Below are 19,515 nucleotides of genomic sequence, written 5' to 3'. Positions count from 1 at the left end.
GATTCTTTGTATATGGTCTTAATTTTGGCGTCATAACTTCTGCGCCATTGCCTTTCTTTTTTCCTGCTTATTTGTTTTTGGGCTCTTAGTTCTTCAGTAAACCATGGAGCAGTAGGTGTGCTTCTATTCCTAGAATAGCGCTTGGTGGGTACCAGGAGATTTGAGGCCTTGCCGAACCAATCATGAAATTTGTTGGTGGCGGTAATGGGGTCATCAGATAAGATAGGGCAAGTTTTATCCAGTAGAGTTTAGAATTTATTCAGGTCTAAACTCTTCCATACTTTGAAGGGATGTGGCTTCGTAGATATAACCTTATTCCTCAGTGGTTCCTTAATTTTCAGACCGCTGAGTATGGCAAAATGATCTGTCCAAGGCATGGGCAAAATATTTAATATATGCAGGCCCTCTACGTTGGAGAAAATTCCATCCAGCGTATGTCCTGCCTTGTGAGTGGAGACGGTGACCAGTTGTCTAAGACCCATTATTTCTAGGTCTGAGATGAGGGCAACGGTGTCCCTGTCATTCAATTGTTCTAAATGAAAGTTCACATCACCCATCATTGTGGCTGACTCTTCGGTGGCTATACATTCAGTAATTGCGCTAAGGTTGGTTAGGAAGCCTGCTTTAGTCCCAGGGGAACGATATAGAAGCACTCCCTTGAAGTTAAAGAGGGCTGTAAACTTTATATTAAAGTGCATGGCTTCACATGCGGTGGCAGGGATAAGTGCTGTTCGAACTTCGAACCGCTCTCTAATTATGATAGCTAAGCCCCCTCCCTTTTTACCAACCCTATCCTGGCGATAGGCTTTGTAACCAGGAGGGACTGCCACAGCAAGGTCGGGGCCCGAAGAGTCATCTGTCCAGGTTTCCGTGATGTACAGTACATCTAAGTTGTTGTCGGTGATGAGGTCCGCAATTTCTTGGCTGTGTTTGCCCAAAGAGCGCGCATTAATGAGGGCCATAAGGATGACCACTTCGTTAGGATCATTTTGCAAATTAAGGAGCACCTTAGTGTTGTTAATCCGAATCATGGTGTTGCAGTGTGGACAGATCAGGTTGGCAGCCTTAGTTAGCTGTACAAAATCGTGTTTGATGCATTGAGGGGAGTGGGTGGGTTGAAGCCTCATTAGAGTCGAACGTGAATAAGTTTGCTTGAGTTGTGAGACGGATGAATCAGGGGTCATGGCCCTGGGCACGGGCCAGGCGCAGACGGGCTTGCCTTTGGCGCGCCGCTGGCGCGCCCGCCGCGCTCGCCCGCTGCGCTCACCCGCTACGCTCGCCCGCTGCGCTCGCCCGCTGCGCGGACGGATGTACATTCTCTTATATCCGCGTGAGGAGGGCGTGAGGCGTCGAGCAGCTGCAGCGCTACCCCTCCCTCACCCAAGATGGCCGAACCCTTCCTCCACAGCGCGAGGATGTAACAGAACGCGCGAGGATTGAGGGCAAGAAGGCGTGCAAGTGAGTAGCAGCAATATGTGGTTTAAAAGGTTTAAAAAGAAAAGTATAAAACAATGTTTCAAAAACAAAGCCTTAAAATTGCAAGCAACTAAATAAAACCCCCGGCTTCCGCCTCAGGGGAGAGACCAGTGCAAAGTCAGCGCGCTGCGCTACTTGGCTAGTTAAGTACTCTGGGAGGGCGGGAGGCGTCGAGCAGCTGCAGCGCTACCCCTCCCTCACCCAAGATGGCCGGACCCTTCCTCCACAGCGCGAGGATGTAACAGAACACGCGAGGATTGAGGGCAAGAAGGCGTGCAAGTGAGTAGCAGCAATATGTGGTTTAAAAGGTTTAAAAAGCAAAGTATAAAACAATGTTTCAAAAACAAAGCCTTAAAATAGGTACACCACATTCATCCCACATCGCTTTCAGATTGCTGGAGAGTAAGTGTGTGCCCCTATCTGCAACAACCTTCTTTGGGAAGCCCACTCTGGTGAATACACCAAGTAGGGCCCTAGCAACTGACTGTTCTGAGGGGTATTGCCTCAGAGTATCTTGTGGCATGGTCCACTACCACCAGAATATGCTTATTGAGGGTTTTGGGGGAGCAGCAATGTTAACCCCACCCTCTCAAAGGGAGTCCCAACCACTGGCAGTGGTATCAATGGAGCCTTTGACATGCCCTCTGTCTTGCTACTGGCCTGACAGGTGACATAGGAGCTACAAAACTCCTTAACCTTCTCAGACATATGGGACCAGTAGAACTGATTTACCAACCAGTTCCATGTCTTGTTCTGCCCCAAATGTCCTGCCAAGGGGATATCATGACTTAAAGTCAGGATGAACTCTCTGTGCTTCTTGGACACCACCAACCTCCTTTTGGACCCTTTCTTGAGGTTTCTTGCCTCAGCGTAGAGCAGTCCATCTTCCCAGTAGATTCTGTGGAACTCACTGTCATCTCCTTATTCTTGCTTTAAGGCGATCTACCTCAAGCCCTCAAGCGTGGGACAGTCTTTCTGACCCTGCCAAAACTCCTCTTGGGAGGGTCCACCTACTCCTGTCAGGTCTGCCAAGTCTGCCATCTCAGGCAGGAATGGAGACCCATCATCAGAGGCCAGATCCTCTACTCAGGGCCAGATTTCTGCTGTACCTCTGGAGTTCCATAGGCTGGCTTACCAGACCCAGTGCCCTTGTCCATTGAAGCTTGGCCCATTGTTCCATGGTCCAAGCAGGGGCGGCTCCTCTATTATGGCAGAAGAGCATTGCCCCACTGCTGGAAGCAGCAGGTAAATAGGTAAAATACAATGATAAAAAAGCAATTATTACAACTGCTTTATTATCATTTTGTTTTACCTGTAGGAGCTGGTTAGAACACCGCAAACATCATCCAAGTCCTGGGGGCAGGGCCATCAGCAGCTAAAGTGGTGTGCACTGGGCACTGCTGTCAGTGCGCACTGACCTCCCCCTAACCCAATCTGCATTGCTGCGTGGTGAGAACAGCAGGCGCAGGTTTCCGGTCCCCTTTGGAGCAGAAAGCAAGCATGTTCAGGCCAATCACAGCACTTCTCGAGAAGTGCTAGGATTGGCCATAGAGGAGTCTGGGACAACAAACATGGGAACTGCAGTTTGCAGTTCCTGGAGCAGAGAGAGCACGAGATGAGGTGTGGGAGAAGAGGATCCTAGAGGCCATGGACAGCAGCAGGTAGGTAGGTGTACTTTTTTTTTTCTTTTTTTTCTTGTTCTTTTCCTGTCTGCCCCTCTCCCCTGCCCCCGCCCCCACCCTTTTCATGTCAACTGCAGCCGCCACTGGGTCAAAGTGTCCATCATTTCCCTTCTGGCTATCCTTTGACTGGATTACAGCACATGCCAACTCAGGAAGCCCCAATATTTTCATATGGATCCCTCTGTCCACCTCTGAACATTCAGATGCTTTGAGATCATTTCCCAGTAAACACTGTACTGTTAGTTCAAGAGACACAACTACCTTCATAGGGCCTGTCACGCCTCGCCATTCCAAATCAACCATAGCCATTGCATGGAGTTTGGTCCTACTGTCTGCATAGGTCACCTGGTGACACTCAGCAGGTAAGATCTGCTCTTTAGACACCATTGTGTCCATAACCATAGTCATCCTGGCTCCTGTGTCTCCCAGAGTCTCAACCTCAGTTCTATTGATGGTAGGCGTCTGCCTGTACTTATTTATTCTTGTAGGTAAGGCTGTCAGGGTTGCAATATCCATCCCACCCAGGGACACCAAGGTTGGCTCTGTCACTTCCTTACCCTTCTCTAGGGCACTCTACACCTCCACACTTACACTAGCAATCCTTGCGGATTGCCCACCCATCGGGGGGCTTCTTGTGCCCTGGTTCTTTCCAGTCAAAGTGCTTTTCCACCTTTGAGGGATCAAAGAACCTACCATTCTTTCCTTGTTTCCTTGATACCCCTTCCCATTGAACTTGGATTGGCTCGCCCCCCCTCCCCTCCTGGTTAAGGTTTTCATAGGTCTCCGGATGGCTCCTTCTGTTTTTGACCTTCTTTCCCCTGGGCTTTTCCCTTGGGGAGACCTGTCCTCCCTTCTCCTGATTACCCCCTGGTACTGATTGGAAACCCGGGTTCTCACCCACTCATCGGTTAACTCCCCCAGCCTTTTAGGGCTAGTCAGTTTAGAGTCTATTGGATACTGGCGCAACTTCTCAATGAGTTAAAATGTGTTCTTTCAAAAACAACATACGCAATCCCTCATATGGTTTTACTTGGTTACCACCAATTCAGCCTTCTAGTGCCTTCACTGAGATGTCAACATAGTCCACCCAGGACTGGGTGTTTACCTTCTGGGTTTCCCTGGACTTTACCCTGTATTGTTCTGGGGTCAGACCAAACGTCTTAACTAAGCATTGTCTCATGCGGGAGTAAGATTTCGCCTCATCCTCCTGCAGGGTCAGGATCCCTCTTAGCGACTGGGAACAGTTCCCACAAAAATAAGCCCCAGTGCTTGGGGTGAACCTCCCTCATCTTAAAGGGACCTTTCAAATGCAGTCAGCTCCAAAGCTATTAAAGCTAGTTGAGCCTTCAGCGGCCTCTCTGCATGGGACAGCAGTAGTTCCTGTGTGGGGTAACCTGCCCTCCTCTCACCATCTAGAATTATGTACCTAGTGTTGTATGCAATGGAGGTGACATCATTATCACCCTCCTCCTGGGTGACGTTGGGGAGGAGGTCAGCCTCCCCCTGCCATTCAAGTTCTTGGGCTGACCCAGGCCCTGGATTTCTGTGACCTAACCAACTCTGCCTTCTTCATTTTGTTAATAGCAGGTAGTCCCCTAGCCTTACATAGAACCCTATGTTCCGCCACTTTGAACGTAGTAAGTAAAGCCAGATCCAGCTCTATGGTATCCCTTGTTTTGGGTCTCAGCAACTACAATCAGAATAAGACAAAACGTAGAAAAAGCATAACAATGGATTAAAAATCAATTTAGTCGCCCATGATTAGGGGAACAGACATTAGCTATCGCACAGGGGAGAAATAGAATTGCCTGACACAGATACGGTACCTGGAGGACCGTCAGATCCATCTGCAATCTCGAGTGGTGGAGGGCTCGGACCCCACTGCCCGTCGTAATATGCTGCATGTTCAGCAGCAGCTCCATCAGCTGCTTACGGATAGTGCTAAAGAGGGCTGGTTGGCAACCCAATACAGACTATATCAATGGGGCGATAAGTTCAGCCAGATGCTCCATAGGCTTTGCCAGGCCAGGGCGTCCCCGACTCTGGTCCCCCTACTGAGGTCTCCGGACGGCGACATGTGCGCCTCCCCTGAGGCTGTGGTTCAGGCCTTTGCCGACTTTTACGTGGCGCTTTATGAGGAACGCGAGGTAATTGTTGAATCCCATATAGATGATTTTTTTACAGCTATTCCTCCCAGTCGCCTTTCAGATGCGCAGCGCGACGCCCAGGACGCACCCATATCCCTCGACGAGCTGCGGGCGGCATTATCCAATACCCACCCCAGGCCCCAACGGGTTCCCGTGTGACTTCTTGCGCCCACACGTGGGTACTCTTGGACCTTATTTGCTTAAGGCGCTACACAAGGCCGCGGAGCAGTGTATCCTGCCCCCAAACTGGCGACACACCGAAATCATAGTCTTCCTCAAACCGGGCCACCCTCTGGAAGACCCAGGTTCGTATCGCCCCATCTCCTTGTTGAATTTTGAGCCTAAACTGCTAGGGAAGGTTCTGGCCGACCGCCTCTGCACGTGTATCCAAGATCTGGCGCATCCAGATCAGGCTGGCTTTATGCCACAACGCTCCACCAGACACAATATCAGACGGACAGTGGCGGAAGCTCATCGTCTGAGACGTCCAGCAGCGGTCCTGCTGGCGGACATAGATAAGGCATTTGACTCGTTGAGCTGGACCTATCTTTTTAAACTCTTGGAGGTTGTCAACCTGGGACCCCGCTTCAGGGCCTATGTGAAGTTAATATATACAGACCTAAGTGCATCGGTTCATACAGATGTACACTGCTCGCCCCCTTTCCCCACTTGCCTTGGCGATCGAGCCATTAGCCACGTGGGTGCGCCTAGATGCTGTCCTCCGGGGACTGGACTGGTCATCGGAGTGTTCGGACAGAATTGCGCTATATGCTAACAACGTCCTGTTCTTTATCTCGGATCCCTGGGCCTCCGGGCCCCGTGTGCTCCAAATCCTGTGGATTTCTGGTTAGACTTCCGGGCTCTGCGCTAACCTGTCCAAATCTATTCTGTTCCCCATATATGGTGAGCAGAGGAGTCAGGCTTGGGCCTCACAACTAATCATTGTGGATGCGAGCTTCAAGTACCTCGGGGTCTATATCACACGATGTCCTAACGAGGCTTGGTCACGCAATGTCGCCCCGCTGCTCCCTGCTTTCCATGACGAGACGACCGTGTGGTCCCATCTACCCCTAACGCTATACAGTAGGTCCGCAATTTTCAAAATGGTGTCTTTACTGCGCATATTACATCGGCTGCAGAATTATCCGTATCCTATCTCCCTGTCGTGGTTCCTCCAAATGAAGGCACTCCTGAATAGGTTCCTCTGGCAGGGAGGTGCTATCCGGGTGGCGCTTGCGACGTGTGTCCAGTCTACATACTGCGGTGGGATTGCAGCGGCCGATGTAAGGACATATTACTGGGCTTCGCAGCTCCTGGTCATTAATGAATGGTGGTATGGTTCCCAAGGTGACCCAGCCTATTCCGTGGAGCGGCTCTTCATGGCGGACACCCTGCTGCTCCACCTCCTGTACAGCAGCTCGTCCTTAGAGGCGCTTCCCAGTTATGGAGGCGGGTTGTCCGGTCTATGGGATGGTGGGATATGCTGACCCGGGCTACTCCCCTCTGGCAGGGATCACACCTCCGGCCTGTCTCGTCACTAGTGGGCTTTCGTAGGTGAGACGATTTTGGGATATCCACACTTTGGGATGTTGTGCAGGGGTCCACACCTATGTCCTTCCAGAGGTTGCAGGAAGATTACGACCTTCACAAATCACAGTTCCATAGGTATTCACAGCTTCGCCATGCTCTGTTCCCCCTGATACGGCATCTCACTTCTATACCTGAGTTTCTTCCGTTGCAGGGTCAACTGTTGATGGGTGGTTTGGGGGCCCACAAATTTCGGCAAATATATCAAACGCTCACCACACACTCCAAGACCACTATACATTAGACCCGAGCCGCATGGGAGGCTGACTTGCCGGCTCTGACAGATGACAAATGGGTTGATGCGCTGGCTAGCCCCAGGTACTATGCAGTCTCCACTAGATACAGGCTGATCCAATTTAAATATCTCCACAGGATATATTACACATGCCTCTGCCTCTGGAAGATGGGGTCTATTCAGTTCCCCGGCTGCCTCTGCTGTGACTCATATCTTCATACGGTATGGAGCTGTGGGGCACTGCAACACTTCTGGTCGGGCGTCCTGTCTTGCATGGGGTGGGCATTGGTATGGGACATTCCTGCAGACCCTAGCCTGACACTCCTTCACAGTACGGAAGACATTGAGGGGAACAGATATAAAAGACACCTTCTGTTCTTGGGCCTTACATTGATAAAGCGGGACATTGCACAACACTGGAAGGATACATCCCCACCATGTGTAGCGAATTGGAAAAAGGCCATGGATAGGTGCCTGTCTGCGCAGATTGCTGTTTTTCAGACGAGGGGCTGTCCACAAAAACATGAGAAGATCTGGGCCAGGTGGGCCAAATTTCGGGTATCGATTTGTCCTTACTAACGCAGCTGGTAATCCGCGATCCTCTTGAACAGCTTGTGGTAAATGATTTACCGATTTAATGTGCTAGAAGCATTCAGACGTGGACGGGAACTCCTTCAAGGTGTTTGTATTACATTTTGGATGGTATGTATGGTGCGTGGTTGGGGGAGGGGGGCGGGGGGCTGTTTCGGGTCTGATGTTCTGCAGACCTGCTGGGGTGAAAATTTTCAGTACCTAAAGTCTATGCATTTCAACTGTATGTTGCTGGTCGGGTCTCGTCCATTTGGTACTACGAAAAATCAATAAAATCTGTAGTTAAAAAAAAATCAATTAGGTCCAAATTTCAAGAATTCAAAAATCAAACATTTTGTTCTGAGACAATTTAGATGACTTTTAAAGATCTTATCTAATTACTGTATGGTGTACTTTAAACACATGTCTGTATCCACACCTCTGAACACCAAATGTTGGAAAGTGGGTTTTTGGTAGGGGTAAGTATGCACCCACCACTAGAAATAAGGACACCAGCACGGTATAGGGTCCAGTAATGGTCTCAGTAAATTAGCCCCTGCTCAACCTTTGGGATCTCACAATTAGCAGCCATGCCTAACTTAAGGGACAGGAGTGTAAAGCATTTAAAAACGACAACACATCAAATAAGTAAGGTGCAATGCACAAAAAAAAAAACACATACCAATTTACGAAAATAGAAAATATTTTTATGAACAAATAGACACCAAAAAGGCAAACATCTAATGTTGCAAACCGGAGATATAAATTTCTAAATATTAACCATGTTATAGTGCTTAAAAACATTTAGCTCCATTCTGGGACATCTGGTTGCACTTGACAAGGACAAAGTCAAAGTTTGTGGTTGGCCGCAATGGTGCCCAGGTCAAATACACTACGCGGAGGCCCCGGTCGGAATGTAGAAACTTTTCTGGTGCTTTTCCTTCCGACGTCGCTTGACCCTCCACAGCAGGCCGGATTCAAAGAGTATTCGCCAGCTTGACTTGTCGCGAGGCCCCAGTCATATCCTGGAAGTCTGGAGCTCCGGAGCTTTCAGTGGGATGAACCTGAAATCCAGGTCCCTGTTGAAGGTAGTCAGCTTGACCGTTGAGGTCAGGCCGGTCACCTCATGAAGCTTTTTCACAAAAGTTCTCCAAACATCAGCAGGTGCTTCCTGAAGGCCTCCTTGTAGGTTCAAAGTGTCCAAATCACCAATACAAAGGTCTAGAATCTCCTAGAAAGTCTCTGGGTTGTCTGGATCCCAATTCTCATAGTGCACCTGGCCAAATCCTAACAAGTCCACTGGACGCACTCCAAGATAGGGAAAATTAATGGAGATGATGCAAATGGGCTCTGTTAACCTGTAGCTTGCAGGGAGTCCATTCCTTGATCATTCTTGAAGCAAAGCATAGTTCCCCGGTTGTAGTACCAGATTGTGCAGCAGGCGCAGCCATTGAGTTTAAATCCAGATTCCAGCAGCACAGTCCCTCTTTTCCTTAAAGTTTCAGGCAGCAGATCTGAGAGACTATGCAGCTCTAACACATTGATTCAGTGTTCTGTGGCATAAAGCAGGTGGGCACCTCCGCCCAATAAAATACTGAGCGCCACCCAAAAGCATGACAACTTCCTTCATAGTATAGCAACTTGTTGTCCCAAAAAGAACTGAACTTCCAAAATCCAACATGGATTATTTCTCTCCAGAGGAGTAAGGGCTATCTAAATCAACCCACTGTGTGGCTTATTTCTAGTAGCACTCCTCCCCCTGACCTCTACACATTTCTGTCCTAAACCTGCCATCTGGCTGGGGCACAGGTTGTGGGGGTAGGTACACCTGGCATTCCTTACTGGTCTGGTCTCTCTTTGAGCTCAGTTTGATTTACCAAGCCCCCTCTGCCAGACCTATCCTCCCCAGCTGCAGAGTTCTCTCCTTCACATAACTTTTTCTTATTGCCTTGATAATGTCCAGATTGGACTATTGTAATGCCCTTTATTTGGGCATTAATAAAGGTCTGGTGCAATGTCTGCAGTTGGTGCAGAATGCTGTGGCCAGGCTGGTGATGAGCCTACAGAAATACCATTCAGTCACAGCCTCTATATGACGCTGCACTGGCTTTCTCTGGACTCTAGGATCCTTTTCAAAACACTGTGCCTAACTCATAATGCCTATTATGGCTCAGGCCCTGATGGTATTAAGGCAATTTTCCATGCTCCCACCAGACAGCTCCGGTCCGCAGATAAAAATCTGTTAACAGTACTGAGGTTTAACAATGCAAAATTGGGAGGTAGAGCCTTCTCAACTGCTGCTGCTAAGTTGTGGAACTCCCTCCCGGAAGAGCTCTCTGGTCAGGTGTCACATCCTCTCTTCCGTAAAGTCTTGAAGACCTGGCTTTTTCACAGATTTCAGTTTGAGCATGTCATCTTGTCTGCACATTCAGTTCCGCAATAGCGCCTTGACGCCCTTGAGCAAAGTTTAGCGCTCTATAAGTTCAATATTCATTCATTCATTCTGTACTAGTTATGATAAATTCAACAGTGACAAATAGTTTCATTTATCAACACCAATCCTTGCTTATTTCCATTCCTTTCCTAGCAGTAGTTATATAGACATAAAGTATTGCTATGTGAGCCTATTGAGCTCGGAATCTACAGTGGGGAAAACATGAAATGGTTTTCCTCACCAGGGCATAAAAACATATTTTATAAGGTCCCTGATTAGTTACATGGCCTCTCACTCCTAGGACCGGTAGGGGAGACCCGGGGGTGCATAATATGTACACATAACGTAGATTATCACTCTTTAAGTGCCCATACAACCAAAGTCGAGTTTGCACAAAGTGTACTTTTAAAAACAGTCTGCTAAGCCAGGCTGCCTTTGAAATGACATCAAGCACACAGCAGTGCACACAAGCAAGTTCAGGATATCTGTTGGGCCTCTAACCTTCCATGCCCTATTACATGCTAGGGACTTATAGGAAGTTTTAACCCCATAGTCCTATTATATATTAAAAATGTATAGGGTCTGTCAATACCAATTGTAAGAATTTCCTTTTAAAGACAGGCTGCAAGGTAGGACTGCCTTTAAAAGGGCAGCAGGCACACAGCAGTGCACACATGTAAGCAAAGGAAATCTGCTGGGCCTCTAAACCTCCATGCCGCAATTTTTACGAGGGACTAATAGGTAGATTGCAGCCCTGGCCCTATTATCCACTAGGGACATATAGGGTCTGTCATTATCAATTGTAAGTGTACCCTATTACATGTACTTGTTTACACATAGCACTGACCCTGGGCCTGGTCGGCAGAGTACAGGATACAGTCAGAGTCAGTTTACATCAGTACAATTCAGCTGAAAATGGGGGTGACAGGGCAAAATGATACCTTTCGAACACTCCTCTATCATCAATTCATAGAGCTGCACTATTTCCATCATTACTAAGTGAAGCAACAAGCTTATCAGTGCTGATCCTAATGATTAAAGAATCCATAAGCTGGAGGGAGTGTTACAATTCAGTAAGAAAGATTTAAACTCGGTTTTAAGGGAGAAAAGGATAACTGACTGAGAAAAGATAGAATGTTCTAAATCAACTGTGTCTATGTAACTCTCAGGCCATATACAATTAAATGCTCAGAGCTACTTCATTTTAGTAACAAATATTCAACAAAGATTTTGGGCACATTGCACTTTTTGGTGGTTTTTCCGGAGATGGGTTGTTCCCAAAAGCTACCCAAATGTCTATTTTATTCCAATCGGACTACAACATATGTTTTACTTTTTTGTAACTTTTATATAGGGATTTTAGTAAACAAATGTAATGGCTATCATTTTTAAAATAGAAAATGATGTATAACAAAGATGCTTTTAATTTTTTTAGTAATCTGAATGATGTGAATTTATGTCAGTGAGTGTCATATGTCATTCAAAGAAGGAAATATCTGCTATATCTGGACATTTTAAGATATGAGAATGAATAGCCCTTTAATTATCCCTCATCTGATGCTTTTATAATGCCTTATAACCTGATGACCATTGAGTTATTGCCAGCTTGGTATCCGGCATCTTGCTTCAGTATAACTAACTGTCCATGATTCGTGATCACTTTTATGGATTTATATAGACTTTTAAGATCCTTTTGTCATTTTATCTGTGCGATTCGTTCATGAATATTTTTTTTTCAAATAAAGATTAATTTGATTTGATTTGATTACAGAATCCAAATCTTTATTGCAGAGGGTATACTCTTACCTATTAAATCCTCACTTGATATCAAATAATAAACCTTAAGTGAAACAGACCCCACAGCAGTTGATTTGAGTGTTGATTGTATTGCATTAGAGAAACATGATAAATTGCTATTGTAATGTAGAATGTTTTAATGTATTGGAAGTCCTATGCATTATAAGATTTAGCTTTTTTCCCAGAAAATGTTAGAATGTAGGGGAGCCTTACCGATTTTCCAGATAATATTTGCAGGGAAAAGGGAATACATATGGAGTCAGAGGGTAATCATTCCAGGTAACATGTCCTATTGAAAGGGAAAAATATGTTATTGAAATTGCAACCAAAAGCATGAAAAGTCCTGCATTGACACTTGCATTCATTTACTAAATTATTATGCTCAAGCTATATATTTTTGTTTATACAAGCTTGTTTGTTTTAAATACTTTTACATTTGCCTGTGTCATTATTAACCCTTTCACCGCGGCGGGAATTCCGCCGCGGTGCTGGGGGGTGCGGGGGGCAGCGCGGTGGCGCTGTGCTCATGACGGAGCCGCTCCGTCATGAGCCACGGTTGGGCTGTGCTCATGACGGAACGGTTCCGTCATGACTCCGCCCAGTTGCGTTGTCCCCCCGCACAGGCGGGGAAACAGCGCCGCGTAGGCGGAGCAGCCGCCAACGGGCGTGTCATGACGGAACCGTTCCGTCATGAGCACACGGCAACCGTGGCTCATGACGGAGCGGCTCCGTCATGAGCAGGGAAGGGGTTAAATTAATTTGTTTGTTTTCTACCACCATATATCCAATGTTTTAAAAAACCTTGCTAATGATAGATAGATAGATAGATAGATAGATAGATAGATAGATAGATAGATAGATAGATAGATAGATAGATAGATAGATAGATAGATAGATAGATAGATAGATAGATAGATAGATAGATAGAATGAATTTTGGACAGGCAAAGACACGGCAGGCAAAGACACAAGTGAGTCATATTGCCCCACCCCCTTCCTCAATAATGGTTAAAATTACATATTATACTGTTAAAATCACATTGAAGAGACCTTGTGAATATTAGTGGAGCTGTTTCCAAGGGTAAAGTCATTGTTACCTACAATCTGTGAAGAAGTAAAAAGTGATCTGTTTGTGTCAGTTTGCTGTACTGTGGTAATAAACCTCAAATGTGTTTTTTGCAGTGCAATAAAAACAAGTGAGTGCACATTTATTAGTGCAGTTTCTCAAGATAACATGGTATATATTCCATATGGATTTACACCGCCATGACACAAATATGTACATCTTGGTGCTTTTATTACATATGGCCTTGAGCAATTTCGCGTGCTTGCGTACCTAATACTCAATCGCTACACTGCGGCTATGGGCGCAGCACTGAAACAAGCAAACCTTATCTCACCTAAAGTTGGAAGCACCAAGGTCACAATATTACAATGTGCTGATGTCACCATCCTCCTGGACCATTCCAGAACTGGGCTACGGAGAGCCCTCAACACCATGCACAATTACAGCTTGGCCAACAGAAGAGTGGCAAATGACTTAAGACTAAGGAAGACTAAAGTGCTAGTCTTCAGGAATACAGTAAAAAAAAAAACATTATCTGGAGACTGGCTCCATTATAAATCGAATCTGCTGATGCGTATAATTACCTGGGTGCTTGGATAACAGCAAAAGGAGGAGCAAAAAAGTACATGCTGCACACTGTGGCAAAGGCAGAATCAATATTAATTTGACTGTGAAAACTAAGCTGCACCTGGGAAAGCCGGTTCTACCATCCTTCGAGTACTAGCAGCAACCTTCCTACCAAGGATTACGAGCATGGCCATGAAGCCTACCGTGGACAATGAGTTAACATCATGGATCAATACCAGCGCGAGGCATGCACAATAGCCTTCAGGCTACCATCACAAGCCTCGGAACAGCCTTGTAAGGCTGGTTCTGTCTGGAGGGCCAAACATGGGAAAGCCTGGCATCCTCTGTAAACAACTACTATGGGATTGGAAAAGCTCTGCTCAACACCATGAAAGCTGTCCTCCAGAAGATCTGTGCCCTACAAGGGAATTCCTGGTCGCAATACCTCAAAGATCAATCGCCGCTCCCCAAATTGATCAGATTGATACTGAATAACCTGCAGCTTTCGTGAGCCGCTATTAAAACCACCGCTAAAAAAACTAACAAAAACACTATAAAAGGCAAATTAAATGGATAATCTCATGAAATCAAAACAACTACAAGCGGTGGGGCTTTAGACCTCAACCTCGTCTCTGCTGTGCACTTCGCAAAGGCTGCCTTAAACAAATCATGCTTGCATGGCTAATAGGGCTGTAATACAAAGAAGTAAACCCCAAGTGTCAGTCTTTAATCAAAACAGTCAACTGTAGACTCAGATCCTCAAAGTATGAGTCTTTTAATAATGTATTATGCTGTTGCCCAGCACTTTTACTCCCACGCCGCACACTGCTAGAACCACTCTTGCTCACCAATGGCATACAGACGTGCAACAAGGCCACAAACTTGGGGCCAGGTGTATTGCTTACTCAGACAACTCAGTGCAGCAGCCACCAATGCAGCACTGCGCTGCAGGGGAAGAAGAGAGCAGGAGAGCGCCACATTTACTGAAATATGGCATTCTGTCCTCCACTCTCCCTAGCGCCGGCTCTGAGATCAGCTGCCGTGCGCCATGGAGACACCTTTGCGCCACAGTGCAAGGGGGCTCTCCTGAGTCTAGCATAGGTTTTTAATGGAAAGAGAGCCCTCCAGTAAACAGTACCATGCCTAGACTCATTTTAACCCTTTTGCCACCTTGCACGTGTGTTGTAAAGTGAAGAACACGTACAAAGTTGTAAAAAGAAGGAAAAATGTAAGCAGTTGTCCTTCATTGCATCTACTTCAAAAGGGCGCAGTTTTCTGATGCTAAACCCTGTCTGGTCTATTTAGTAAATAGGGTTTAGCATCAGAAACCTTGGGTGGCTGCATGCGAATGCCCATGCAGCACCCATGGTACGCTCCCTTGGCGCTAAGTAATGCAAGGCAGCACTATGCGATGATTCGTGTTACTTTTAGGTTATTTCCAGCGCAAAGTAAATTGGAAAAAACTAATGTTCCCCGATTTGCATCACTTTTATTGGGTAAACTCAGCGTAAAATCTTAGTAACTCTCTCCCCAGGTGTTCACTCTTACAGCACAGATTAAATTTGACAAATACATTAGCCTCTTGCATGTACCATAGTACCCAGCTTATTAAATAACTTTTTTACTACTGCCACTAGAGGTGAACGTTGCATCTCCAGAGCCAGTTCCCAGTCTAAGAACAAGCACTTCAAGCACTTGATTTCCCTGCAATGCAGAAGGCTCTGTGCCTCTAACCATGGTGGTCTACTCCAGTGTGCATGTACCATAGCAGCACAGTCTTGAAAGTATTGCACTACCCTGCCAGTGACTATGGTTCTGGATGCACTTAACTTTATACTGCTGTATGTTTTCTTTTTCTTCTGGCTACAGATTTTAACTTTGCATGGAATTACTTTATTTGTCTTAATGAGCCCTTTAGCACATGTTCACCTATGTTTTATTGAATTGTTGCCTCACTGATTTTATGTATTAGTGCTTGATATGTCAAATACTGCAAAGTTTTTTATATTTGTAAAGATTTTAATTAATTTGGTCAATAAAGTATAATTCAATTAATGAGCTACACATAAACAACCCCACTTTGAGGGTTTTAATATAAATGAAATACAAGCCCTTTGTGTATATTTTAATGACCTAACCACCTGACATATCCACAAATATCAGTGTTCCCTGCATCGCAAAGGCACCTTTCTTTCCATGTGTCAATGCTGTGACTTTTAACTACATCCCAGCCTTAGCACCCTAGTGGTCCTGGAAGCAATATATTCTTTTTCTAAATATCAATGTGATGTAATTACACAGTGCAGCCACAAATGACCTTAATGACCAGAAATAGCTTCTCCCCCAGATATAGCACATTTAGATTATTAATGCCTGCACAATAGCTTTTCAGATCTCAGACGGTAGTAGCCATAGCATTTTTTTAGAAGTATCTGAGCAGGACCAAATAACATGCAACTACCTTAGTGATTTGTTGATCAATAGTCAGCCTATCATTCAACCAAAAACTCAGATCCTTAATCACCTGCCTAGGGAAGGAAGGGCAAGTACCTAACTCCTCCTGCCAACAATAGAGACCCCACAACTGTGGAGAAGTGTGGCTCAATGATTAGAGCGGCAGAGGTCTATCCCGGGACCAGGGTTCAATTCCCCGCCTCGGTGGGTCTTGGGCTCAAAAATTCCACGGACCTGATAATTCTTGCCTCAGTGCCATTCCAATCATGGAGTCCCACTCTGCAACTCTGGGCAATAGCTTGCTTAATCTCCACAACGGCCAGAAGTGGACGCCTCACAGGGAAAGCGAGGATGGGTTCCACAGCGGTATTTGTACAAGCGCCTTGAGACCCTTGCGGGTGAGTAGTGCGCTATACAAGTATCAATTTACATTTAATTTACATTTACAACTGGGGCTCTCCACCCATTCATTGTACATCCGTCTTGTTTCCATTTAAATTCATGCAGTCAGGCCGCATCCAGTTCGCCACATTCTCCAGACAGCGAGCCATGTTGTGAAGTGCTGTTCTCCATCCTGGAAAGTGTTATAATGATTTGCCTGTCATCCACATAGGAGTTCAATGTGCAGACATATATGTTAAATATTATCGGCCTCAGAGAGGAGTCTTATGGAACTCCATTGGGTAACCTACACACAGAAGATTCCTGAAGTTTAGCAATAACCTGAAAGAAACACTCTTCCAAGAATGACTGAAGCCAGGAAAGAGAAAATCCACTAACACCAGCATCTGGTGTCAAACGCAACACTTAAATCCAAAAGAGTAAGAGCCTCAGTTCCTCCGCTGTCCAGAACTTGAGGCGCCTAAGACATCCTGTAATGCCTAACATACCAGTTTCAGTGCTGTCTCTTGATCAAAATCCAAATTGGGAAAAATGCAGCCCAATGTATGATTCCAAGAATGCAGACAGCTGGACATTATTGTGCTTCTCAAGTATCTTAGCATAAAAAGGCAACAGGGAAATAGGGAGCTAAATGGCCCATGTCGATACCTCCAAGTAAGGTTTTTTTAAATAGCGGTAGTACCAAAACATGTTTCCATCCCCTTGGGATAATGCCACAATATAAAGAGGTATTCACCAGGTCAACTAGGATGGGGAAGAGTGTAGTGATCATTATTTGTAGCTTGTCCAGTTGGCAGAATGTCTGAGGGAGAACATGACTTAATGGCATTTAATAAAGTCAGAAAGTAGGCAGTCTTCAAAGGCTGAAAGAATGTCAATCTTTCTTCAAGGACAATAGCTGCAGTAATTGTTTTACCTGGAAAGGCAGAATTGTCAAAGGGGGAATAGATGGTAGCTCCCTTATGCCAGAAAAATTCCACCAATTTGTTCCAATCAGTTTGTGAGGGAGAGGGATGGTGCAATACATTGGCACGATCTCATTAAAACTTTACAATCTGAAATATTTATTTGGGGGCGCTACTGGCTGTGGAATTGTGTACTTAATAATAAGTAGCACATGCCGGCCTACAAGCCCTATATTGGATTCCAGTATCCTCCTTCAGCATCATTTTATCTTCTGCTGAATTACGCTTATGCCAAGCACACTTCAGTTGCTTGCAGCTTTTCTTTAGGTTGAACACCACATTAGTTAACCATGGGTGCACAAAGGTGCTAGTTGACTTTACTGCTGGGTTGCAGCTAAAGTGATAGATCCAAATTGGATAGAAGCCACTGATCCCTAGTGCTAGTGCGGGAGTTCAGAGATTCCACTAACTTAAGCATAGCGTTTTGAAGACAAAGACAGAAGTCTGTGGGATCGAACTTCACACAGCATCTATAAAGGCTCATAGAGACCCATTGCCTTTCTTGCAATGCAGCATCCTTGACTATGATGATTAAAAATAAGAGCATCAGATATGTTTAAGGCAAAAACCTCTGATGGACAGCAGGAAGTAGGTCTAAAGAAGCTCTACAGGCGGGATTTCAATTGTCCTCTGGCTGGATGCAGAATATGTAGTGGTTTAGAGATGCAAGATGGTCAAATACCCTTTCACTTGAACCCAATTATAGTGCTGCGGTTTACAGATACCTCTACTAACTACTCTTGACCTTCTTATCTTACAGCATCTGTTATTTCAGAGTCAGGTTGTTAAGATGGCAGGATGGTACTAGGAAATGTCTTTGGGGGTAGGTCAGGCAACTAGCTCTACAGTTTGTATTCCTCTGATGGCATGCAACGCTTGAGCCAGACAGCTCTATGTTCTTCTGGAAGGCAACAGGGATTCCAGCTCTGAAGGCACAAATGTCATTGTCTTACTTTTTCATTTCATGACTGGTACTGATGTTCCAGACTTCATGAGGATTTACAAGAAAGCCATTGGTGGTTGTACCTAGACCATTCTTAAAAACAATACTACAGTTGTAGTTCCCTTTCCCTCTGTCTGAAGTATTTACTTATTTCCAGCTCTTGGAGAGTGGTTAGTGATTTGAAAAATGTCACTGAGACATTGGCCTTACAAATTTAGTAGTATGGATCTCTTTCTCATATGGGACATTCACAGATAAAGACTTGATAGATCTAGGGTGGACCTCAAACTGAAAAGAGAAATGTGTTACCAAGCAGCCTGGTGTTGGATTTTGGAGCTTAAAAAACATGCTTAATATTTCTATCCAAATAGGCATGATACAGGCTATTTTTCAATAGTTGGCACTAATTTGTTTTGAACAATTGTTTCTCGGTCTCCTTTCTTTAGAATTGCAAACATTCTTGATAGTTACACAGTGGATACAGATAAATATAATGTGTAGGAAATTGGGTTTTTGATTGAGGGGGGTGGAAGGTGCACTCAGGCAACCGCCACAATCCTTGTTGGGCAAACCACAAAAGTCACTAAATTGACCTATATTTAACCCTCTGATAGCTTGGCACAAATGCAGTTAGGGTAAACCTAAATGCAATGTGTGAAGTATTTATGCAGCACACAAACAGAAATAAAGAGAAAAAACACAATAAATATCCTCAAAACAGTTCCGAAATTAGAGTAAATGTCAATGATACTATAGCACCAAATATCCCGTCAGTAGAACTGAAGATATTGACTTTTAACATTTGAAGCAAAAATATTATCAAGAAGCTGGAAGCACAAACAATGGGTAAATAGTAGCGCTGAACTGGGACAATGTCCTAAGTTCAGGCTGACAACAATAGGGCGCAGGCCAGGCACAGGACCAAGTTTGGCCCACTGTGAGTTGCACATTATGTCATAGGTGTGAGGTCTGCACGGTGGGCCTTTTTTGAGGCTTTGCATTGGTCTGCGTCAGATCCGATGAAGCGCTCAGTCTAGTGGCGAGGCTTTGCAAAGTTTCATATTACTCTTTGTCACTTCAGAGAAAGCTCTCAGCTGTGTGAAGAGGCTTTGCAGAGCTTTGTGTCACTTTGTATCAGGTCAGAAGAAGCTCTCAGCTGTACGGCAAGGTATTGCAGGGCTTCACGTTGCT

The 19,515-nt window shown here is 45.4% G+C and overlaps 1 protein-coding gene across 1 annotated transcript in view; it reads right to left on the bottom strand.

The window, feature by feature from the left end:
- Positions 1-19,515, bottom strand: part of LOC146854032 (snaclec coagulation factor IX/factor X-binding protein subunit A-like) — a 78,881-nt gene that overhangs the window by 10,841 nt on the left and 48,525 nt on the right. Inside the window, exon 4 of the mRNA XM_085650481.1 lies at positions 12,142-12,217. Coding sequence (XP_085506607.1) covers positions 12,142-12,217 — 76 coding nt within the window. The remainder of the gene's footprint in view (positions 1-12,141; positions 12,218-19,515) is intronic.

The sequence above is a fragment of the Triturus cristatus genome, chromosome 4_1 (genome assembly GCF_964204655.1).
Source record: "Triturus cristatus chromosome 4_1, aTriCri1.1, whole genome shotgun sequence".
Lineage (NCBI taxonomy): Eukaryota > Metazoa > Chordata > Amphibia > Caudata > Salamandridae > Triturus > Triturus cristatus.
The sequence above is the reverse complement of the archived record's forward strand: the minus strand, read 5'-3'. Positions and strand labels throughout refer to the sequence as shown.